This window comes from Siniperca chuatsi, linkage group LG11, assembly GCF_020085105.1.
Source record: "Siniperca chuatsi isolate FFG_IHB_CAS linkage group LG11, ASM2008510v1, whole genome shotgun sequence".
Taxonomy (NCBI): Eukaryota; Metazoa; Chordata; class Actinopteri; order Centrarchiformes; family Sinipercidae; genus Siniperca; species Siniperca chuatsi.
This window is the reverse complement of record NC_058052.1, coordinates 8,811,033-8,837,506: the sequence shown is the minus strand read 5'-3', so window position 1 is coordinate 8,837,506 and position 26,474 is coordinate 8,811,033. Positions and strand designations below refer to the sequence as shown.

Sequence of the window (26,474 nt, the reverse complement as noted above, 5' to 3'; positions counted from 1 at the left end):
TGGCAGTGATCTACTTGGACTGATAACTGGTACTCACAGGAGGAATGGCTGCTGGGGAAGCTCTTGCGTCCCTCAGAGACTAGATCTGGCTCCCCGGTGCACAGCATCTTCGCATTTACTTGTCCATCTGGGAAACAACGCTGGAAATAATCGGGCCTTGGTCTAAAAATCAAACACAACCCAAAAGATAGTTTCTGTGTCATCAGTATAAAGAATTCCATTTAATTGTCAAACAATTTATTGGCCATAAATCTAGTAAGTCAAAGCTGAAAAATGTGATCTTCATAGCCTACAGCTTAACATTTAGCATCACTGACAGAGCCTGTAAAATGCTTCAGTTTGTTTAGCGTACCTGCCAACAATCAACTTGATAGTATTTGTGAAGACTCCATTCAGGGCGAGAGCCAGGGACACAGCTGGAGTAGGAAGATTGACACACACAGTCAAACAAGCACCTTACAGAGGTTATTTGTTGAAACAGGTGATACAAACAAGGTTGACACAGCATTTTGGATATAGGTAACGTTCATAGAAACAGTGATACTGTAGTAAAATAATACATTTTATCAGTGCAATCAATATAGGTTCTGGCAGGTTGCCCACTCTTCTGACATAATGTACAAATAAAACAGCCAATTAGGTCCATGGGAATTTCCCTTGCAGCTGGACAGATGGTTATCAGGATTTATGTGCACAGCCCATAGACACACACACAGAAATAGACAAACAGGGGAAGTTTTCACATAGATTCTATAGCTGAATCCCTTCCTTTGTGCAGCCAAATTAAATGAAGCTTTGATTTTGCATTACTGTTCATGTGGTGCATATTTTCAACTCTATTCATTCCCATTTACAGATCCAGTTGAATGTGATGATGATTCAACAAGGCTAAGCGTCTACAGCCATGCTAACAGCTCTCTGAGGCTACATAGGCACAGTGGTGCTTTGTGCTTAATGGTACGTACTCACAATAAAAAATACTAACATGCTGATATTTAGCAGATATTTTTGCCATGTTCACCAGTGGAGTTTAGTGTGTTAATTGCTTAGTTGCTAATTAATACTAAACAAAGAAAAGCTGATGGGGATGGGAATGAAGTCTTGCTGTTATTTGGTAATTAACCAAAGTATTGAACAAATTGAAATTCTGACCTGCATGACTTAGAGGAAAAGTCAGGGGATCACCAAAGTTATTACAATTCACCCTGAGGGAGACATGAATGTCTGCACCAAATTCCATAGCAATCCATCCAATAGTGTTGAGACATTTCACTCAAAGCCACAAATGTGAACCTCATGATAGCACTAGAGGAAAAGTCAGGGTATTAACAAAGTCATTAGCAGTTACCCTCTGGGCACCATGAATGTCTGTATAAAATTTCATGGCAATTCATGCAATAGTTGTTAAGATATTTCATTCTGGACCAAAGTTGTAAACCAATGGACCGATAGACATACTGACATTGCCATCCATAGAGCCATGCTAGTCAACAAAATTTAAGAAAAGCTGTAAACACTGTATAGTTTAATGCTGTCAAGTATCTATCAGGTATTCAATTGGGAGAAAAATGCATCCCTACATGGCAAAATGATTATACCTACTTAGAATCTATCTGATTGTGAAGCAATACTGCTTCAGCTCAACTTTGGTAATTGCATTATTACTGTACATTAATTTGATTGGCTATGAAGCAAACCACTGGGCCTCATCATTAGCCAGAGTTCCTGTCTACAAGGGTTAATCCCAGTACTCAATTGAATTCACCCCACATCACCAGAGCTCAAATGTATTATCTTCCTGAGCTGCTGAGAGGAGCACAGTGTCAATGTTATTTAACAGGTTGTTAATTTGGGCAAACTCTGTGCAGATCAGATGAAAGCCCAAAATGAGACATGTTCCATTTGACCAGTTAAAAAATGGGACATTAAATTAAATTGAAATGTGTTTCCTTTTGTCAGATCCCTCTCATGTGAGGAGGTCTAGCACTTACTGTATAAAACTATTGCTCCAGCTGCATTCTCTCATATATAGTCTTGACTTGAGAAGTTTGCTGATTGTCAATAAAATATGAATACATTTTTTGCTGGCCCAAAGCCAACACTGGCACGACACAGTTTTGGCAGTCAATTTTTTTGCACTTACACCTGTAGCATGATCAACCCCGATCCTGATGAACATTTTGGATCTTTATTGATGAAAAGAATTAGACTTTTCTGGAAGCTGGCTTCTAAGTCATAGACCAGGCCTGTCTGGAGAACTGATAAGCCTTCACCAGCAACATCCTCTGTCCCATGACCTTTGTCATACTCAGTTCACTAATGGAAGGCTGAATGACAATTTCTCGATTTACTGCAGCCTGCAAAAACTCACAAAGCATGAACAACCTAAGCCAGTCTAGTAAATTACAACTTAATCTCCCTGATCGTGCACAACACATCCTGACACCACCCTCTTTTAAGGAACATCTCATGCTCTCTGGTCTTCATCAAGGAAAACCAGGGCTTGTCAAACTTCAAGACTAAAGGAATAAAGAAAATGACTTTGCAGGATCAAATGTACTAATCAATGTGTTACATTAAGTAACAATTTTATGAAGAGTGTGGAACTTGATGGTGTCATGCTGATGCCATAAGAGCAATACCTTGTCAACAAGAACTGTTCTTTATGTAAAGAAATTAATATGATGTCATACAAAGTATGGATCACAATTTTCTGTATTAACAAAACTATTCTTTCAGGGCATCCAAAATAATTTGGGACAGCATGTGTGATAATTTGGGATACAGTTTCAGTAGTGTAAGTCCTTTCTTGCCACTCTAATGACATATTGCCAAGAATATTTTCAACTAATCTCATGTTGTCTTAAACTTAATATTAGAATGTGACAACGCCTGTCTGAATCCTGAAGCCCAACAGGACCCTCAGCTGACCTGCGGTGGGACCAAGGGCACACATAGCATGTTGGAAAAATGCTGATATCCAACAACTCTGAAAGTAAGAAGCCTGCTAAAATGAGGCTGTGCTATCTGAGATCTAACACGACATGGTTAGAAAAAAAGACGCCTGCCCTGCTCAGCCAAGCTCAGGTGAAACAACAGATACTTTTCTGTGACATTGGGGTTTGATGCTTTAGCTTAATAAGAACAATTACGTAGACAAAAATTAGGATCTTCCATCAACATAGGTGTGATAGCTAAATTACTTCAGGTGTAATTACTAAATTACTTGTAAAGGAGTGGTGCCCCGTTTTAAAAATGAATTTACTGAGTTGAACAGTGTTATTCAGTGTGAACACTGATTTTATTCTGATAGCCAGAAGTGAGAGTAAACCTGCTCTTTCCACTTAGCAAAATGATGTTAATTCAGTATGATCAGTTTAATGCATTTAAATCTTTAATCTGCTACACACCTGTTTGTTAAACTCCTGGCACCGCATGAGCCAGTTTCTGCTGAGTTAGCTGGAGTAGCATAACTGATCAAACTCATAAAGGAGACATCCTCTGACTTTGTAGCGTATTTTGGATGCTGCTATATCGTAATGCGGCATACTATATTTTTGTGCCTTGCAACTTTGTGCCTCCAGTTTAGCCTGGACTTGCCTTGCATTTGCTACTTTTAAAGGGTATGAGAGGAACTGATGTGACTGGCCTTTCTCATGGTTCGAGTGCACCTGCTGATACTGCATTCCTCCTCCTAATAGTGTATTCACCCTGTGTAAGTCTCTTTGGTTGTGCTTGGTCTGTGCTGCATTAGGATTGTGCTTGTGCCTCTGGTCACCAAAATTGACATTCACATGCACCAGAGTTAGCACTAGTGATTGCACTAGGGCACAGTTTCAGTAAATGTGTGACCTATTGAGTAAAGACAATGAAGACAGCTCCTATAGACGACCAATCTGATTTGTTGTTGAGGCAGAACAAAATATCTGTATGTTAAAAAAATTGTGACATCCTAACAAATGTGTCTAAACTGTCTAAATCTTTGCAATAGTTTCCTGATTTTTTTATATTCATTAACAAAGCAGGATGGCCCATTAGTGTAGTACTGAACATACTGAGATGGTTAAAGATTTGACTCATTAGACCAAATTTGCAGGGACTACACAAATTGAAAACCCTCTCATTGTCTCAGTAACTGGAAGATTACTCCCTCTACACACACCAAACAATAATGCCTCTGCGTGCTATGAGATCTCACATTCAGATGATGAATAATATCCTTCATGCTGTGTAACCAAAATTAAAAATAATCATTGTAGAATCATCTCTGTGTCATTCTCAGAGTGTAGTCTTTTGGAAAATACAATCAAACTCCAAACATCCAAAATGGCTTCATTATATCTTGACTGATAGATAATCACACAATTAAACTGCAGGAGCATGGGAATGATAAAAAGTTATTAGACAACTATACAAAGGGAACATTGTGTTCTTTTTACCACCCCAAAAAATAAAGATGTGATGTGATAGCAGAATGCATTATATCAAACAATATATGCACAATACTAGCAAAACAAAGTCCCATTGGTATTACAAGGGTGAAAATCTAACTCAAACCTTAATTTATGCCAGCTCAGTTATATCTGTTTGAAATTTTGATTCATGAATTCAGAATTAGAGTACCCTCAGGGACAACTTTGAACTTAATACATTTACGGGAATATAGGGACAGCTGCTTTTCTGTGATTTTAGCTTGGGATGAAAAATAAATAGGTCTGTAGGTAGTTAGAAATAGAGCTACTTTAAGACTGCACACCCAGCCAAAAAACGCTTTTATGATCTTTCTTTCTCATTAGGTCTAGAAGTAGCATTGGTTCAAAGCCACGTTCAAGACTATGATCATGTAGAAACTTGTCAGAATAATGGGCTCCGTTTTATTCTTTGTTCTTCAGAATTATGTTTTCCTGTACGGCTATAAAGCCTTGTAAAAGTGTTTCTCGGCAGGTGGTAATGGGTCTGTTAAGTTCAACACAGCATTGTAATCTGTACACTGATGCACTGAGCCACCCTCTCTCCATCCGATCCATCTCTGTGTGTCTCTTTAATTGGATTTGTGTTCAACTTTCTTAATGCTTTCTGATGTGCCAAAGCCTCTGCAGGCCTCTCGACCCACGGGGAAATGACAAACAGGAAACAATCAGTCTGACAGAAATGCCCAGATGCCATTTGAGAATGAAACAAGTAGCATGACATTTTAAATGGCTGTAAATACCCATTGCCTCTGTGATTAAGATGAACTTCTGTGGTACCATACTGACTGTAACACTAGGTCATAGAGTTGAAAGATCTGCATCACTAAACACAATAAAGTACTTCTAGGTGACCAATTAGCCCATGCTTCCAGGTAGCACAGGGGAAAGAGGCTTTTTCATCATTATTAAAAAACTCCAACAAATGCAGTGTGTGCAGCAATTATAATATACATACTGTCATTTAAAGACCTCTCACAGGCTAGATTGTGACTAACAGCATATAATTGGCTCCACGTACCTAAACATGCCTCTTTGATCTCTGTCTTGTCCGTCCTCTGAATTATCTTCACCACAAATATCACCGCCAATGGGGTAAGGAATGAAATTGCCTGTGAGGAAATAAAGACAAAAAATGAACTGTTATTTTGACATTAGAGATGCGCTGCAGCATTCCACAGGGTCTGTTTTAATCGTAAAATTACTTTTACCTCAGGGAATGACATGAACCTATCCATTATTCAGAGTTAATTTTAACAAGGCAAACTGAGGGGCCAAACAAGCTTATTTATTGTTCTGTGGGGTTTCTTGCCTGCACAGAGAAGAATTTTGCCCCTCACTTGATAAGAGATTTGGGCCTCCTCAGCACCTAGGTAATTATTCATGCCTCAGAATGTATTCACAGCTTTCTGGCCAAATTCAATATATTTTCTTTGTCTTAAGCAACAGAGGTAGTAAAAACAAAGGATGAGTTTCAATTCCATTATTATAACACACATATTGCATTTCCCGTGAGTGGTGTTCATCAGTTCAGTCACATGTAGGTCCGTAATTTCCTTTGGATTCAAACTTGTAATCACACTTGGATTCACACTCATAAGTGCACTAACAGTTAGTGTCTGAATTGCCTGAGAAATTAAATCAGCCACAATTTATTTATGTTATTGTGACATGGGCACAGACATAGGTGGAGTCACAATGTTTTTCCTTTACAACTTACAGTACAGACGTCCTACTGCTCTTAGTGTAGCTATTCAACATAATGCTAGATCTGGGCCTTACATTCAGTGCAAAACAGCAATGCAAGACATACTGTATCAAGGAAAGTATCACATTACTGTAAATGCTTTTAATGTCTATGGGGTACAGTGTGGTTTCCCCTGCAGATGGAAACTGTATACTGCATAGTGAGTAGAATGAATAGCCTATATGCATTAGGTCAGGCTTGCTAACCAAAAAAAATCTGACACAGATTCAAATACTATATGTACTAAAATGTTTCCTGGCTGAAATTAAAGCAACAAAGCTGTGGCAACTCAGCACCTAGGGGCATTCATCATGTTTGCCAAAAATGCACCCTGAGCATCAGTGCCCTTTCACTCACAGCAGCTCCCATCACTTTATGACTGAGGTTGTGAGGGAATATGGTGGAAAAAACATCTCTTTCACTGTTAGGTTGCGACTTTCACATCTCCTGATAATTTATGTAGGGTGAAAAAACTATACTGAATAACACCAGTACCAAAGGTGGCCAGTCTTTGGTGGTGGATTTGGCACCTGGTGGCTTAACTGGACATTTTCATGTACAATTCAATGCATTGGCAATCTTGGGAGTCTAATACAGTTGTCAAATATGTGAAGAGTCATATACAGTGTAGATGAGGAAAGCAGTACTTACGAGGCTGTAGCAAAAGAGTTTACTCTCGGGGATCAATAAAGTATTTCTGATTCTGATTCTGGGTTGTGAGTCATGAAACACATAAAACACATGAAATCAGAGTATCCAAAAACATCCTAAAGGATTGACAGTCTAAATGATCTCATAATACTTTGTGGCCATTTAAAGACACTTATAAAAGATCTTTCATGTCTTTTCATTAAAGTTATAACTTATATAAGTTAGCATTTTTTGTTATATTTGCTGAAATTATCTTTACATCCTGACAACAATAAAAAAAAAATCCAGTATCTGTGGCTGTCGCAGGCCTGTAATGAGCCAATCCAATCATTGAATGTCCTACCTGCCTGTCTACCCACCTATTTCTATCTGTCTCTTGCTAGTTTCTCCAGCGTTACCTACCGTAGCTTTAATGACGAGATGCATTTTGGCACTTGGCTTTAATTAAGATTCATTAAAATCTTTTTCACATTTCTAGGCGCTCTAGCATGTTCACTTAACACATGACTATGAAGGCTACATATTTAACGCACATCTGTTTAGCTGTAAAATCTTTGTTCTAATTATGTAAGTGTTACTGGAAACACTTTTTTTCTTCAAAGTAGACATCTTTACTTGTGTAAATCTCATTAAACAATCGATCTGTGCCTTTCACCAAGTGCCCAAAAGCAATTAAACCACATCACCGCCTAGAGGGTGGACTGCAGCTCTCAGGGAGATCCCCACTGTCAATAGTTGAGGACAAATAATTCTCAATCAATTTTTTAGGTATTTTAATTTAGTTGTATTATGTACATCTCTTCGGGAAAAGCTCAATATTTGTTTTACTTGTTAATTACATGAACTTTACAGAAAATGGGAACAACAAAGATTTCCTTGAGGATGAGATTTGATTTTTAGGCACTGATTTGAGGGCTGCCTGCTACAGTGTTAGCCTGCTTACGCATTCTACAGACAAAAATGTGACCTTTGGCTTTACTGATCAGGAGGTTTGTACTCTATGATCATTGGGCCCAACAATAAATAACAAGCACCGAGAACATTCCTGCCCCTCCAATAATTAGAGAATCCAAGAGTGACTCTTGAGGCTACACACAGACTAATACAGTATATATCTTAATGAAGGTCGCAGTGAGTCATAATGTAGCTTCATGTAAATCCCCTCCATGGACTATTTTTAATGGCCAGATAAATTTTCCACACCTTCAGGGCCCCTGTCAGAACAGTGACATTGAAGAAGCCAAGAAGCCAGACTGTTGTGTGTCAGCACTGGGAGCATTTTCCCTAGGAGGCGGCGGTGGCGGGGGGGGGCGCCTCTCCTACTCATTATTTAGTGGCCTGCTATAAGCAAAGATTCATGGACATTGAAGTTAATATAAACTGTCAACATTTTTTATAAAGGATGTTGAAAAAGGAGATGGATAAATAATCTAGTGCTGCCACAAAGGCTTCTAAACATCATTAAGTGGAGCCAATCTAATCCTCAACATTTTTTTTGACAGGGGTAAAAAGTAGTAGTACATATACTAAAGTTTACAGGAGCTGCCATTATTTCTAGCTTGAAATGACTGACAGTTAGCGCTCACCACTACTCTGTTTCTGCACATAATGAGATGATTGATGTGTGTGGAGGAGCATAGGACGGAGTGGAGCTCCTGTCAGTCAATATGCTGTCAGTTTGCAAAGAGCTGAGCTAAACAAGCAATGGGCAGGGAAGTCTTTGCCTGTTAAGTTGGTTTGATATTTTCATCAAACAGTGAGCACCTACTAGACAAGTTAGCATGCAGACAAAGATGTCCGGCTGTACAGAATTAAGCATATCAGCCTGCCAGAGAAATTATTTATTGAAACTGTGGACTATGCAACTAATTCACAAAATGTGTTATAGATATTTCTTATATAATCTAAATAAATTAGTTTGTAATGTTCTGTAGGTTTTTGATATATATATATATATATATAATGCCATTGCTGCCACAACTCAGTGCAACCCCATGCAAACCTCTTTATGCATCCATGATGCAAACCCTGCTACATCAGGGCAGCAGCTGTGATCACTCCCCATATAACAACTTGGTATTAAACCTGTGAAAGATGGCTTGATCACTGTTTGTGTGATGGAAAAAAAGTTTATTATATTAGAGAATAGGGTACATGATGCAATCATCACCAGGACTCAATTTCTGCCCCTGAGCACCAGTATGGAAAATACATTTAGAAGGTATTCATATTATAGCAGCTTTAAAAAGCAGTTCTGCTGAGAGTGCCTGGATGTTCAGCTTAAGATGGTCACGATTTCTATTGTTATTTGGCCGGGTGCTGTGAATTCCTGGAGCCACTGCTTGTTGTATGGCAACCTCACCGTGATGACAAGACAACAGAAAGTCCCAGCAGTTTGCTTGGAAATAGTTACAGCACATAACTCCCAGAAAACCACTAAAACTTTTTTTAGTTCTGTTAAACAAAGGAGATAGAATGTGTTAATTAGTGAGATTTTGATGTGCTGGTAGCTGTATTTTTCAACTTTGTTCAGAGCCAGACTAGCTACTCCCCCTGCTTCCTGTCTTTATGCTAAGTTAAGCTAATCACCTCCTGGCCATAGCTTCCTACTTATTGCCCAGACATGAGAGTCGTATGAATCTTTTCATCAAATTCATGGCTAGAAAGCAAATAAACATATTTACCAAAATTTCTTTACAAACTCAAATGATTTTATTAAAATTGTCTCCCAAACATTTCATGTCATTAGATTGTCTTTGATGGTGGCAGAGGGAAATAGTGGAAGTACAGTATTCTCAGGTTTAACAACAGCTTGTTTGTTTTGGCATTCTTGGTGTTGTCATATTATACCATAATCACTCTTTGAAAATAGGACCATTTAGTGTCCGCCATCTGAGTCTGAAAGCAATGTATGACTCACAACAACATTAGAATGAGCTCTGTAATGCCCAGTATGCTGTATTTTAAGTGTATTGAAGCCAGTGATTGTCGCTGAGAACTGCACCGAAAACAAAATCAGCACTGGTGTTCCAATATGTGCTGGATAGTGTGAAGTGGAATTGTTTGCCAAGAGATTCTTTAGGTTATTTTCTCTGTGTTTACAGGATGAGCCAGAGGAAAAAATATTTTCAGTCCATGCTGCATTGGTTAGAAATTCATCTTAACCCTGCACCGCCCACTCCAAGAGGAGATGATATTTACATTGGCTAAGCAAGCGCTAATCACCACAGTTCCGTAAAGCCCTTCGCATATCTACCAACACAATTCAGGCCATACTGTAAAGCTGCTTCTTTCATCAGTGGAAAGAAGCAGCTTTACAGTATTGATCATCCTAAATGAAGGATTTCTGCACCACAAAGATACTAAGAATTAAGTACAGGATGTAGTTCAAGTAGTACCGCAACAATGAGCAAGTATTTAGTGGCAATCAAGTCTGTAATAAGAGGAATGCATAATTAGACAGCAGGTACTTACGAACATGACCCTCTTGGGAATGTGGTCTGACTCAACTAGAGGGTTCTTGTAGAGCCAAAGCTCCTCTGGTTGAATCACTCTCTCAAAGGGCTCCAGAAACTCTGTAAATCTGTGGCAAAGAACAAATGCACACCGATCAGTTACTCATTTTTAGGCACTGAGCAGATGCTTTTATACAGAGCAGCATACCATGTACCGTATAGTATATCACGACTTTTTAGTGTTTGAACAGTCCGATTATGCATCAATTTCTGCATTTGCAGGGTACAAGAAAAGAGGACCTGTTGGTTCTTACACAAGGATAAACATAACTGAGGCCATGTAAGCAGGGCAACTACACCCAAGATCACCTACACCGAAGAGCTCTGCTGAGTGGGAACAAATTAGCATGCTCCTGCTTTCTCCAGCCCTCCTTGGCCACCCAGTGATCTGTCAGACACGACCTTGTTCTCTGTCATCTCAACAAAGTCTTTTTGTCACTGCACTCTAAAACAATTCAATAGGCTGCTCTGTTCCACAGTTGGGTTGTGAGATACTTTACCTCCTAGGGCCACAGAGAGCCCCAAATATTTAAAGCACAAAAACAGCAGAAATACATTTTTTGAAACTACAGTGTTGCTGTGGGACATAATCTTCTGGCAACAAAATGCAAAAAAATATTACAGAAATTCTGTCTTTGGGGAAATTTGGTATTAAACTAGGGGAACGAGAAAGGCATTACTAGTCTTTTAGCAGAATTAAGCCTGACTGACTGAAGAACAGGTCCATGTAAGTTTAAAAATTAATCAAATGTACGGCCGCACGCTCAGGGGTGCCTCCTAAAATTCTGGGACCCCTGAAAACAACTTACTTAAGGCCCCCAAAAAAGTAAATATCTGCAATTGTTGGCATGTTCTAGGGCCTGTGTGCACTGTAGCTCTGGTTCCCATGAATCATCCTGACTTTTTCCCACCATTCAGCACCCCTGCCCACATCACATTCACTATGACCAACCCTGTCTCCTAGAAATTACATTTGTATATTACTAAATTGTTTTCCTAATTACGTTGTGGTGAAAACATAATCGATTATGTTCAGAGACAACGTTTCTTTCCTTACAAATTGCAGGACTGTGACACCAGAACCTCTGGTTCACGTCGTGGTTAAGTTTAGGCAACAAAAGCACTTTGGTGATTTTGGTTAAATGTCAATAACATAACCATAAAAAACAGTGAATAATGCTGTAGTGGATATTGTATTGCAAGATTGCCTATTTTGGCGGAAAACAAATGAAATATGTTGTCAGTAAACATTTTACTGATATGTTCAGTAGCATATTTTTGCATTGTGCTTCCTCTACCTTCTCCCCATTTTTACAACTATCTAGATCAGTGACTCCATTCATTAATATTAATGGAACAATTAAAGTAGTTAGCTAAAAGTAATGGATAAAGGGTTGAAATAGGTAGCTAATGGACAAATGGTTGAGACGTCCAGCTCTGCCACTCCAAGTGGTTATGGTACTAATGCAAACCTGACCAAACAACCGAAATATTGACAATTCAATTGTATGAAAAAAATACTGTAACAATATCCACTATTATATGACTATTAGTGTTCAGTTAAATCCAGTCAAAAATCAATTCAAAAGAAATGTCAATGAAGTGTTGAGCTCATCTGATAGGGCTGTTGGTGTACATTAGGAAACCACTGACATGGATGAGTATCTTATATATTCTATTAATGCAGGATTATTAGGTAGCTAGTTGAGGTTAGGAGCTTGACTAATAAATCTATTACATTCATACATACATAAAAGTACTGCTTAAACCAAAAAATAAATATATAATAAACATGTCTTATCTTACAATCATAAAAATCTTTGAGAAGAAAAAAGTAATAAATAATAGTTACAGTTGTCTAAAGTTTGTGGAAGGATTCTTGGGTCTAGCAGTTCATTCTCCAGATGAATTACTTAAATCGAGGAGGAAATAGTGATTGAGTAATGCTCTACCAAGCAACTACATGCCCTTCAGCAAGGCATTTATCACGCAGCTGCTCACAGGCCAGTGGCAGAAGTGTGAGGATATCCTGGATCCTGTGCAGCTCCTCAGTGGGAATCTAACTGTGGAAATATTGGCTAAAAGGCACATGCATCTTCTGCAAATCTTTACTAGATAAAAATGGATCCATGTGCAACAAATTTTCTTATTTTCCCTCTCTTCAAGCTACAGGAAAATCAATTATACGTTTTTAATCTCTCTAAAAGACACGCGGCGTATTACACACTGTGGAAAGTCAAAAATGTGTTGGTCCGCTGATAACTATGTGTCATGATGTTTTTGCAAGAGAGCAGTCTAATCAGTACTAGCTCATTTTACACCTTGCTGAGCCAGTGTGCATGATTCATTTCAGCCGCATTACATTTACGGTATGTGGCGCACAATAAATTACCTATTACCCACTGTGCTAATAACACACAATATGCTTCATGAATTACTCCATTTTCCCAGCTTGTCCTCTCTTCGGCTCTCTTGTTCAAAAGTGAGTGACAGGGAATGTGATTTTAGTCCCCAGGGACTAAAAGCATAGAGATAGAACATAGACAGATAGGGTCAGTCAAGGCAGACCCCCACCTCAACCCACACACATACACACAACTCTTCCCCCACCTCCTCTCTTATGAACACACACACCGAGCTCTCAGGTCATTAAATACTGCAGTGGTCTACCTGTCACTCTGCAAGGCTTATCTTGCATCCAACCCCCAACATCTTAATGAGTTTGAGGCACACACTCCCCCAAGGTAACTACATAGATAAAATTCATCTTCACAATATTTGCTTCCATGGGTTCACGTTAGAATGCACATAGCATGCACAAACTTTCTGCAGAAGGAAAAGAAACATTGATTATTATTGAAAAATTGGCAATTTGAACAGGTTTTAAAGTTAATATCCTTTAAGATTTTCATGAAATTAAATCCCATTTTATTTATGGTTGCTGTTTTTTCCGCAATAGTTATTCAATGTATGTACGTTGTGTAATTACCTCTCTATATATTAGTTTAAATTGGTAGTGGTGGAGTATGCCGTCCCCCTGCTAGATTAAGATTTCCTGCCTTAGCATAAGGGATTCACAACTTTAATGTTCAAAATGCACTCATACAACCACAAATGTTTTATATAATTAGTTCATAACTGTATATAAAAAATTTGAAAACAGCATAGGAAAAAAAATTTGATTGACATGACAAATTTAATAAAACGATGCAGCTATGGATGGCAATGAATACCTCAAATTTCACTATGGCACTGTATTTTCACCTTGTTTGCTGGGGATGATCACTTTCATAAGCTCAAAATTAAAATGCCTTTTGGACATGTAATAATACTCCTTCTTCTTTTGGAGAATTTGTATCCAATCTCCTTCAACAAATCAATAATACCCTCAAAGGATTTCCCTTGGCTCGAGATTCAGATTGAGTTTTTTGCCTCATCTTCCCTTTCCCAATGATAAACTTTTATTAAAAAAAAAGACTCCAATATGGTTTGGGTGTACTTTAGGGGCTCCAGGCTCCAAACGTCAAACACAGTTGGAATTAATCAAGGCTTCATCCCTGATTCCATGGATAGAAGAGCCTGGCCTTTGTGGAAATTAATTTTACTTTTATTGTAATTTACAGGCTGAGATGAAAGCAGTAGGAAGTACATCATTTACAGGCCGGTGACAGAAGATGCAGTTGTCTGTGTGATGAAGGAAGGACAATGTGGATAACAGTCAGATTAGTAGAGCTGATGTCAGAGCTTGGAGAGGTAATGACATACACAGTATGCACCCCAATTTATCCTACTTGGAAATAATTGTAATCACACTGATTCAAAGAGAGAGACAAAGAGTGGAAGGCGATGGTGGGCTGCATTATAGATTATAGAAACCAACTCAGAATTGACATATTAAGACAGGCAAACTGTCTGGTTAACAACCGAAAGAGATATTTATATATGTTTTGTTTGTGGCTTATTTCCAGTTACATTTGTTCCTCTTTCTTCATTTCCAAGCTTTAAGACCTGTGAGAAGATTGCTCTCATGTAAATGAGCCATGAGAGCAGGGGCTATAGAGACACTGAGAAGAGACAGAGATAAGGAGACAGAGAAATAGTTTGAAAGACCAACCACGCAGAAAAGTCTCTGCTAAATGCACACAAAGTAGTGTTAAAGAAATGTTTTTCTGCCGTTGTTTTTCTACAACGGCAGACTTTCATCAGTGCTCCGATGAGACCTAAGGCCCTCTGACACGATCCCTGGCCAGAATAGATGAGCTCTCTAAGTGCCCATAAACATGAGGCACACAAAAGGCCCTGAACTCAGCACCGTCTGCTGGCTGCCTGGGGAGCACCTCTTCTGTTTTATCAGCTTCTGTTTGCTCTGTGTAGAGACATTACTGAGCAAAGGCATAATGGCTTCTATAGGGGCCCACACTTTATAGATTAACTGACAACCTGGGATGTTTCAAAGTTAATATGTAAGGTTCTTAAGATAACCGATGTTGGCATCAAACTTTTGAAAAACTTTAGAGATTTATAATGGTGGGAAGCTTCATTTTTCTGCAAATAGTTTAATTGTAGGGGTCATTTATGCTTAGTGGGCACAGGGTATGCCACATACATCCACATTAATTTCCATAAAGAGCAGACCATAACTACCCCATACTCTTGGCTTTAAATCTTTACATCTGACCTTTTCAAACTCAGGAACTTTTTAGATTTTTGCTTCTGCCCTGTTCCTCTTCATTAAAGCTCTGCAAATGGGCCATTTTATCATCACCAATTCCTATCCATCTCTGCTTGATGCATATTTTTAATCTGACGAGCACAGCCACAGCCAAGGAAATAAAACTGAATTATTTCTCAAACTCTCCTCTCGCTTCCTTCTCTGCTGAAACACCTTGGAGATTTAGCACACAACAGCATCACGAACAATACGAGCAGCTAATTTGAAAGCTCTTGATTTACAATGCACTGTGGGCAGAATCTGTGGCTATGGCCTCGGGAATACATATAGTCTGCTGTGCCACTGTGAAGGAAAGTTTTAAAAAAAAGTTGAGAAATTCCTCCTTAATTAGTTAGATATGCTGTAAAGCAATGAGGCACACAGAAGAGTGGAATAGCTTAGTTGGATTAACTTCAGGCAAGCTCCCATTTTTACAACCCTAAGTTTGAAAGTAATCTTTTGGCTGAGTGTCTGTGTGTGTTCATGCGTTGCTGTCTGTGTGGGCGTTTTCGTGAATCAGCCTATCACAGATATATCCAAACAGAAGCTGAGCGTTTTCATCAATATTGATCGCATTATATCTGCTAGCAAGGGCTGGCCGAGCAGGAGCCAAACGCCGAGAGCCATTATTAAACTGCAGTCACACAGCATTTATCTACAGGTGCAGGAGGCCACACAGCAGCTTTAACACTGCATAGCTCACTTAGCAGACAGAGCATGTGACCTTCACCTCTCAAGAGAAATGGAAAATATCAGGGAGCTTTACAATGTCCACAACACAGAGGTGCAAAGCCCAGCGCAGACCAAGAGGGCTGATCGGATGTCTTAGAGTTAGCTCAGGGCAACTCTTGTCCTTCCTAAGTGGTGAGGGTTAAGCTGTTTTCCTCACTTTGTCGCACTTTGCACCCGTGCTCTTGACAGGTGTGACTGCTACAGTACGTGATGCAACCCAGAGACTCATTCAACAGGATGCAGGGCATTGTCTCCGTTCACATTTGATTGCATTTGCACTCTCGTGAGGTGCACATTTGGCAATCAGCTGAGCTGCTAGGAGCTCTATGTGTGTAGAGAAGGGACTGAAGAAAAATTGGAACTGACCATCTGCCAGATCTGGGGCGGAATTTGAAATGACTTTTCCCACCAGATCACAGTTGGGCAATCATCACTGCCTTTCTCTCAGTCTGATGACACCCACATGTCACCCCCTACTTATTACTCCAGTCATTTAATCATATAGCAGGGAGCTATTTATAAGTGACTTATGGGATTTACAAGCTATTAGGATCAGAGGTTGTGTAGAGCCCTGTGGGAAATTCCCATCCTTCTCTGTTCAGTGCATCTTCTGGATCATTTACCACTGGTAAATTCCCATTCCTCCTCTTACATGCCATCAAATCCAACCGGAGAATTGGGCTGTTCGATAAAGCTAAATGGTCATTGTTGAATGTTAAGAGCTTCTCTCAATATGTTTTATATCTAAAAATATGTCTTGGTAGAAATGACAGTGAGGAGAGATTCAAGGAGAAATAATAAGCGATATGAAGCGAGAGAATGGTGGAGCAGACTATTTGCTGGCTCTCTGATTCCTAGCCGAGTTTTGTCCCAGTGGAGGCTGGCACACAGACAGGCTGCTCTGGAGTGGACAAATCAGAAACATACTGCTTGGATGGCCACTCAACACCTCTAAGCTCTCTAGATTGTCTGAGCTGAAGCTTTGGTTGCTGCACAGACCAGTTTCAAATTAAAAGGGCGATCATGCTCAGACTGTCGAATAAGCGCTCCAAAAATTGTTAGGACATTGTAAGAACAGGTTAAAAATGTACTTTTTTTAAAGCAAAGTAACTGATGTGCTTTATCAAAGTGTTTGGTCTCAGTCTGTTAAGTTTCTATTTTTGAATTGGTGAAGAGCACTGTAACAAAGGTTTGGTGTTAAAGGTGCTATATTATAAAGCTGATGACTTCCCTTCACACACAGTGCACAGTGTTTTGATTTGCATGAAGAACCAGAGAGGCAGGACGCACTTTAGCAGAAGGACTAAGATACTGTAAGTTGGCATTAGTTAAAAGTGAAACAGCATTGTAGGGGAATATTAGTAAAAGGTATAAATTAAAGGAGTAGTTTGACGTTTTGGGAAGTACGCTTGTTTGCTTTCTTGCCAAGAGTTGGATGAGAAAATTGATACCACTCTCATATCTGTCAATATGAAGCTACAGCCACTGGCTAGTTTAGCATAAAGACTGGAAACGGGGGGACAGCCTGGCTCTGTCTGAGGGTAATCTGCCTGCCAGCACCTCTAAAGCTCACTAATTAACACGTAATATCTAGTTTGTTTAACCTATATGTACAATATAATCCACATGCGTGATAAGCTAAGCTAACCAGCTGCTAACTGTAGCTTCATATTTACTGTACAGATATGAGAGTGGCATCGATCTTCCTAACTAACTCAGCAAGAAAGGGATTGAGCATATTCCCCAAAATGTTGAACTATTCTTTTTGAATACACTTTCACGCTGTGTTGTGTTGTGCTATCTCGCAGTGTCAAAAAAAAAAAACTGACCATTATAAGCATCACAAAGGCAATACTAATTGCTAGGTTACTGTTTGATAACAATGTGTGCCCAATAACCTGTTAGGACCGTGACTGTAGCCTTTTACTTTCCCTTGTGTTCTCTTGTGTTTTTCCCTTTCCTTGTGTTTCAGTATTCCCCTGTGTGTGTATGTTTGTTAGTGTTGACATGGTTTTCCTCCCTGACTCCTGGCTCTGGTCTGCTCACACACCTGCCTGCCATCAACTCATCCTCTTGCAGTATATCTTCTCCGGCACTCTCTGTGCTCCAGGATCGCCTACCACCAGCTCATCAGTCTGCTTGCCGACCCCTCCTCCACGCTTCCTCCGCTCACGCCGCCACTGGACTCCCTCTACTAGCCATCAGCCACTTCCAAAACTCCCTTTGCAATAACACTCTTTTCTTACCAACACTTCCCCGGTCCGTGTTCTGCGTTTAGGTCCTCAGTCAAGTCCGTAACAACCTGGGAAAGTCCGTTTAACCTGTTAAAGTGGGTCAGAAACACATGTTTTACCCAAGTCTAAATATATTTTCACAGTGCACATCGGTTCACATCAACTTTTCTAGAGTTGTGCATCTGTGAAATGTGCTGTCACAATGTTTTAACCGACAAAGGAGAAATTTGTAATGATTGGTGGATGAGAGTCACAGCAGGTAAGCCTTGTTCGTTACAAATCCACAACTTACACACTGAACACTGCTGGAAGGGAAAAGTAAAAGTACAGCACAGGTTTTGCACAAGTTTCCATTTCTTACTCCACACAGGAAAAAAAAATCCTGTGTTTGCTTTTTCAGCAAAATCAAATCTGGCACGGCTGGATTAAAATAAAGACAACTGGGTATCTGTGATTTAATAAAGAGCTGCTGCTGCAATTTGATTAGAGGAGCCGACTGACAGACTAAGGATACATTCTTGATATAATTATGACATTTTATTTCATTCATTATTGGACCCGTAGACCAGAGCACAACACTGCTGCCTTGACAACTAATGCGTGCTTGTGTGTGTTGTTGATTGTAGAGGACCGGGGGATAACTGTGCTTTTTAGGAACGGAAGTTTCCATCAGGCTAGTAACAATACCCAATGGATTCCAGAAACCTAAAATCATGACATTTGAGGCAGTTTTTTTTTTGGCTGCAAAGGGACCAGACTGCAGGGGAATTTGTGGAAACAGAAGGTATTAAGCCTGGAGGTGAGGTCATGTGGTTGGTTATGGCAATGGGTTTAAAGGCTGAAGTTTGGATAGAGAACTGAGGCCTGGGAACTGGGGCTTTGGGCTGAGGCAGTATTATGCGTCTGAGGAGAAGCATATCAATTTTTTACCCTTTTCCAACATCATAGTCACAGCCTGAGTTAAATGGAATGGAAATAGATGGGTAAATTATATTGTTAACCAACAAATTAAGTCATATACCTGCTCTGGGGAAAAGTGCACTCATAATATTAATATCCTTATCTGAATTTCCCATACAGCAAACTGAATAGCTAATGTAATCATATTTAATCAACATAATTATTGGGATGTGTTCAAAACAGACATTATTTTCCTAGAGGCTTCTTATTCTATACTCTGCTATGCAAGTCAGAATTTTTGTGATTTTTAAATGCCCCTCTCTCTGTCTCTGTTTGTGTTAGTGGTTACAGTCAGCGCCTTGACCGAATGTGTCAGGAATGCACAGCACCGGTCCTGTCACAGGCGGGGGAGAGAGGAGGGGAGCGGGATAGATGCTGAGTGACACTCAGCTAGCTCTGGCTTCCCTGGAGATATCCCTTCTCAAGTTGGCTAAAGGAGAGAGAAAAAAAGAAAACATTATCCTTTGCTTGTCACGCTAAACCCTGGTGGGGGATACAGTGGAAAATGCTGGGTCATTCTTTTAATTTTAATTACCCATTCACACTACCTAATTCAAGGAGGTACATTAAAGAAGCCACAATATAATGAGAAGCAAAACGAGCGCTGGCTTGGTCAGACTACAGGTGTCTGTACACAATTAAACCCCCTCGGGACACTTTGAGAAAGGTCACAGGTCCGTATTTCAGACAGGCATTAAGAAATGCAGTGGACTGAACCTGGCAGGACATGGCCAAAGGGACACAGAGGGATTAGGGAATCAAGGAAGCATGGTGTGGGCGCATGGCGAGATAAGTTTCCCACCTACAGCAGGAAAGAAAGGAGCCAGGCTGCTGCGCACAGATGATTTGCCACCAGGCTTTGCAAATGCTCCACAGGTCCAAGGCTTATTTTCACTGAGCTCGCTGAGTAAATGCATTGACTTTACCAGCCCATTGGAGTCAGCTCATCAGATTTGTTGAGCTTTCTCTATCTCTTTTGTATAGAGGAAACTATCACACTCAGATACTACTATATACAGTAGTACTGTAGTGCATAGGAGTTATTCTGTAATGAAGTGTTGTAGTTCACTTGTCTGGTCTACCCAACTTTTTTTTCTCATCTACATGGACTTCAGTCATTCATTTCCTATTTTTTCTAAATAACTATGACTTTTGACTATACAACATTACTGTATTCAAACACTTTGGGAAATATGCTTTTTCGCTTTCTTTCAAAGAGTTAGATGAGAAGATCGATACCATTCTCAATTGGCTCAGCTTAGCATAAAGGCTGGGAACGGGGAAACAGCTAGTCTATTCAAAATTACGCCTGCTAACACCTCTAAAGCTCACTAATCAACAACATTGTACATTTGATTAATTCATACACAAACAGAAATGTAAAATCACTAACCACTTCAGGGGAGTTCCGTGCTGTAATTGGGCTATTTCTTGACAAACAACAGTTTATTCATCCACACTGTACATCTGTGCAGGGTGCAGTGCGGTTATAGTGCCGGTTGCCTGGCACCCTCATTGTAAAGACAAGACTGCTCTAAGGCATATTAACAGTACACAACTCTCTACAGCCACAAATAGTCGTTTTTACATTTCTGAGTGCACAGATTAAACAAACAATGTGACTACCAGTATCTCTAATTAGGCTTTCTAAGTTAGGTATATTTTTTAACCAGGCTAGCTGTTTCCCTCGATTACAATCTTGCTCAGATAGGCTAACGGACTCCAGTGTTAGGAATGGCTTTGCTTGGTTACAGTAATGAGATCACTTTTTCAGTAATGACTAGTGTAAGGGATTACAATATGATATTTACTAATGACATTACAGTTACTACTCAGAGTAATGCTCACTTTCTTCAACAATTTGGTAATCAACTTGCTCGCTGTCTTACTAGGAGTTTGATGGAGATATCAGACAAAGGTGGAATCTGAGTTTCACTACCTTTGCCTGCTTTGAAACGGATGATGAAAATAAAAACAGGCCTGCTCAGGCAGAGATAATGAATTCTGCAGGCAGAATAACTGACATCTATGGTCACCTCAGAGGTTAAGGACTCTGTGCTCAGCTCAAAGCAAGCACTTAGTGTTTCAAAGCTCAGCAGAAGGTATATAAAGACACTTTGGTGGGTGTGTATGTATGTGTGATTTTGCTTGCGTGCAGAGTTTATTATGTTAGGTATGAGGATAACCATGCTTGGAGTGTCAGAGAAAAAAAGACGATAGATAGATAGATAGAACACTTTACTTGGATAGTCCGCCTGCAGATAGGTTATAGAGTATTTGTAACATGTCAACTGTTTCACTGTTGTCTGTTTAACAGATTGTCAATGAAGTCTATGTGACAATTTATGAACATACCCAAACCGAGATGTTTTTTGTGCATAAACCTAAGCAAACCTTTATTTGTGAAACAGTTGAATCGTTGAATCTCAACTAATAAGCTGTTGAAATGTTACAAATACTCTATAACTCTAACTATCTATAGGCGGACTATTCCAGTAACCTCACATAGTCCTTGAAGGATTCCAGGAGTCCAGTGGGTGAGGGTGGTGGGTATGGAGAGAGGGAGAGAGTGAGAGAGAGAGAGAGAGGGGCAACCAACAGCCCAGGTCATGAGGCTGAGGTGTTGTAAAGCCTGATGGCTGTGGGGACAAAGGATCTCCTGAGTTGTTCAGTCCTGCAGCGCAGCGGGATGAGCCGTCTGCTACCTGCCAGGATGGCCTGCACCTTACTCCGCGTGTATCTTTCCGCCACAGTCCCCAGTGAGTCCAACCTCCTGCTAAGCGCTGAGCCAGCCTTTTTCACCAGCTTGTCCAACCGCCTAGTGTCCTTATCTGTCATGCTGCCTCCCGCAGCATAAAAGAGGACACTTGCCACCACTGACTGGTAAAACATGTGCAGCATTTTACAGCAGATGTCAAAAGACCTAAGCCTCCTTAGGAAAAAGAGCCGGCTCTGTCCTTCCGGTAGAGGGCATCTGTGTTCAAGGACCAGTCCAGTTAATCACTCACACTGGCTGTGATGTTGGACACCGATATAGGACTGGGACACAAGGCTGACATTTATCAGTGTTGTCATGCTCATGTCATGTTCATCCTAGCAAATGTCAAAGTCAACAGCAACAGGAGAGAGATTCTAGCCTTGTGTACTTTGTTCTTTCATACACACCCCTCAACAACACCCACAGAGTGTTAATGCTAGTCACTGGCAGCATCAGAAGCCAAGGTGCACTAATGGACATATACACACTTAACCATGTATGCCGGCAGACACACACACTCACACACACAACTGACACACTCACAGATATATACTGCACACACACACAAAAACACAGAGATTTTGATACACAAATACTCTTGCTTTTTCTTACAAATATGACCAAATACATAAACACACACAGTGATGCTATATGGATCTATAATCGCTTAAAATACATCTGCTGATCTGTAAAATGTATATACTGAATGTTCTCTTACTGTCACACTCACTTTCCTTGCCTCAGGCAATTTAAGTTTCATGGCTATGGCTTGAATTTATTTGATTTCCCTTCCTGGTTATTGTTTTGTTTTCTGCCGACCACTCTTCTCTGGGATGCGTTTTTGAGTTTCTTTCCAGAAAATCACCCTTGGTCATCTTGATTTTTTTTCTCATTTTCTTGAGTTTTGTTTGTTTCAACTGCAAGAAAATTAAATTACTTCCTTTTTTTTTTAGTTTCCACAATCCACACGTGCAAATAAACAATACCTGTGGATAGAAGGAAGAATGCAAATATTGCCACTACACATGCAACTGACATGGATAAATCCCAGTTAGCTACAAACTGTTTTCTTTTATTTTGGCTGATTAACCTATTTTAGGGAAAAGCTGGGTGGAGCCAAGCTACCAGCTCAGGTACCCCCTATTTTTATTGAGTCTTATGTCAATCATTTGGTGCAGAATATTGTCTCCTAAACAAACTGGCTGCTGACAAACAGAAAATTGCTAAAAAAAAAAGCGTACCATAAAGCTTAGAAATCAGAAAAAAAGATGTTCCTTATGACCCCAGAACTTGCTTTAGAAGGCCCTGTACACCCCCACAGGTTTTCAGATATTCTGACTGACTCTGCTCAGACTGAAGGTGGGCTAAGCTATGCTAGAATTATGTGAGGTCACCGAACTTTGTGTACTAATAAGGATGATAAAAGCAACAAAGCTAACAGGAGAGTGAGGGAAATGTCAATCAAGCCCTGTTTGTACACACCCACACAGTCTTGAAAAGAGCTCTAATCAGCCAAAATAATTGAAATCCCTTGTGTGGGTTTATTTGGGTGAGCAGGGCTTTTAACTGTTGTCTTACTGTTGTCTTAACGGCTGCATTACAGTAAAGTGAAACAATGAAATTAACTATGAATGGCTCTACATGCTTGGTCATCATATATATTTTATTAATGATCATTTCTCAAAATGCCTTGTGAATGAAAATCTTCAGCATGATTCGTCATCCCTGACATATTGTCACATTAGAGGTATTTGAAATCTGCTTGTAGAACAGATGTAATTACAGTAATAGCATAAATTATGGGTCTGTTTCATTTAGATTTTAAAGGTCACCAAACTCCATCACACTTCTTTCCAAGAATCAGAAAGAATTAAGGTTCATTTATGTGAAAACACATGTGTAAGTGTAGCATTTAAGTGTATTGGTTTTCAACCATATTTGCATTTGCAGAATAAAAAGTTAAGTTAGACTGAGTCCACTTCAGTCTGGGCCAGTGTCTGTTGACAGTTAAAAGATAAAATAAATAAATAAATAAATAAAAGTGTGTGGTGTTTAATGATTCTAATTGTAAACCTTCTGATCCAGTCAGTCCCATTACGATTATTGTTTGTTTAATCTATACAACTGAAATTTGGACCGTTGACACCATAGATGTAAGTTGGTGAAATAATAATAAGAGAGACAGTCTGATAACAGTGAGCCAGTTGGTCAAATAGTCCTGAGGTTTCAGTGGAGTCACAGCTCAGCAGAAGTTCACTTCACTCTTACAAACTTTATGCACCTTCGGTGTTCTCTGAATATTTTACAGTCATCCTAATTTGGCTTTTTAATTTGTGTCTTCACTAGTCTTGCAGCATATATGAGAAAGTTAAATTGTTTTTGATATAATTTTATTGTTGATTTGATAAACTGACACCTGAGAATTTGGGATTTAGCCTTACGACATAACTCTAATCATAATCGACCTGTGAGTCAGTGTGGCGTCCACTGTTCAATATGTGCGTCTTCCTGCTGTCAAGACTAAAACTGTGTGTGTGTGGGTGAAAATATAGTGAGTTGTTGCATGTGAAGGGTCTTGTCTTTTTTAGTAATACCCACGTCTGTTCCCAGCTTTAGCAAACTTGTAAAGCTGACATAAATTTAATGTTGGTTCACAAAAAGTTTATCTGCTTTGACAATATTTTTTGTATTGGTAACACAATGGTTGTTTACCTTAAAGTTATAAAAGTTGTCGGAGACGTGTCTGTACCTCTTTCCTCCCTTTGACTATGACATACCGTATATTCTGTATGTGATTCACCTTGCTCTGGCAAAAAGTGAGCTATCACTTGCTATGCATTGTCTAAAGGAAACCACGGAGGAGTCATCAAGGAAAGAGTCTGGTCTGACAGCAAAACCCAGAGACCTGAGGGACACACACACACACACTCACCCACACACAACACACACAGATGCGATGAAGGCTTCTCCAGAAGGAGAGGGGCTTTCTTGTTATATTTGAGATTTGGGCCAGGAGACTGCTGCATGTGTGAGTGTGTGTTGGAGGAGGTCTCTTTCATCTCCTCAGCCCCTCATCTGTCTTTGTACAGATAAGACTATGAAGCTGGAAATGACAGTAATGGAGCAGATCTAAGAAAATACCTGAGAAAGGGGCAATGGAGGGACAAAGTGACAGAGAGAGAAGGTGAGAAAGCCAGAGAAGGGATAAGAATAGAAATATCATGATGGGAGGAAGTGTAAAGCAGTGCAGGGAACTTTCTCTCTGCTCCGACAGGAACTGTCACTTCCACACTCCATCCACACCCCCGAGGTCTACAGCATTCCTCTTCAGCTCAGCCTCCACCTACTGAGCACCACTCATAGTTCAAATATTTCATCATCTACTAGACAAATGGGGAAACCGTCATTTTTACAAAACAGAATGACTACAGCACATACCATGCATATAATATCACACAGTATATAGCTATAATATCATTGCCATCATTCACAACTCCTCGGCTTTGAGTTGTTAAAGTGCATACTACATTTTCTTAATCGCTGAAATTTTATTTCATACGTGTTTCTTTCAAATTAATTGAGCTTTGACTTTACAGTTTTGCAAGTTGAAATGACAAATCTCATCATCACTCAACAGTTCTCTTAGCACCTTACTGTATAATTTCAAGCTTGTCTGAAACATCTAAAACAGACAATCAAGGTTAAAGTATCATTTAGTTTATGCACTGCTAGTTATTAAGTAGTGGACTGCACAGCCAGAAACATTTGACATGATTTTCATTTTCATCAACATTGTACATTGTACCTTTAGGGGGTAAAATAATAAATAAACAAATATACCTTTTCACAGAATACCATGTTGCAGTAAGAACTTCTTCCTAAGGATCAGCAATGTCAAATTTAATTGTATTATAGTAGCAGTTTAATTCCAGCATATAAATTTCCAGCTGAAAATGCCACTTTGGAAATGCCCACCAGCATAAGCACAATCCTTACTGTGACTGTAGTCTTAATGACAGGATTTTTGACTAAATTCCCCCTGTAAGCATGGTAGCATCTGATTAATTTTCTTAATTTCACTTTGTAATGAGAGCTATAGGGGAGGGTTGGGAGTTAAGGCAGATTTGGGATGAAGACTGCAACTCCACAAAATCTAAATAAATTATTACATGTTTTTAAATACATGTCACTAATGACTTCACCATTAAGTTGAGAAAAGTGGTTATGATTTCTCCCAGAACTCTTTGTGATATAAGTGCAGACTGGATGTAACAGAAGACAAAGCACTTACATCTTTTTCAGATATGATGAAATGGCAAAATAATGCAAAAATGTCTGCTTTGATTAATTTCATGTTGACCTGAATCTGTCTTAAAAAAAAAAGTAGAAACAAGAGAGCATCTACTGACCAAATGGGTTATTTTCTGTGCTTCTATACACTCAGTTGCCAGTTTATTACGTCCACCTATGGTAACACTAACGCAGTCTACAACAACAGCTATGCCGTCATGAAGGTTATAAAGTTCAGTTTTTGCTGAAACATTTTTAGAGAGGTGTTGATTCAACTTCATAGTAATTGTAGAGGCTGTGATGTTGTTGAGTTGTTGCGTTAAACTGAACATTATGTCTAATACAGTATGTAATCTATCCTCATTGATAATATGGGGTGGACAAAAAATAACTAGGAATGATTTATT

The 26,474-nt window shown here is 39.5% G+C and overlaps 1 protein-coding gene across 2 annotated transcripts in view; it reads right to left on the bottom strand.

Annotated features, from left to right (window-relative positions):
• Window positions 1–26,474, bottom strand: part of plpp4 (phospholipid phosphatase 4) — a 49,236-nt gene that overhangs the window by 14,864 nt on the left and 7,898 nt on the right. For both annotated transcript variants that reach the window (XM_044215034.1, XM_044215033.1), the window contains 4 exons: window positions 10,342–10,450; window positions 5,491–5,581; window positions 353–416; window positions 38–162 (listed from right to left, as the gene is read on the bottom strand). In XM_044215034.1, coding sequence (XP_044070969.1) covers window positions 38–162; window positions 353–416; window positions 5,491–5,581; window positions 10,342–10,450 — 389 coding nt within the window. The remainder of the gene's footprint in view (window positions 1–37; window positions 163–352; window positions 417–5,490; window positions 5,582–10,341; window positions 10,451–26,474) is intronic.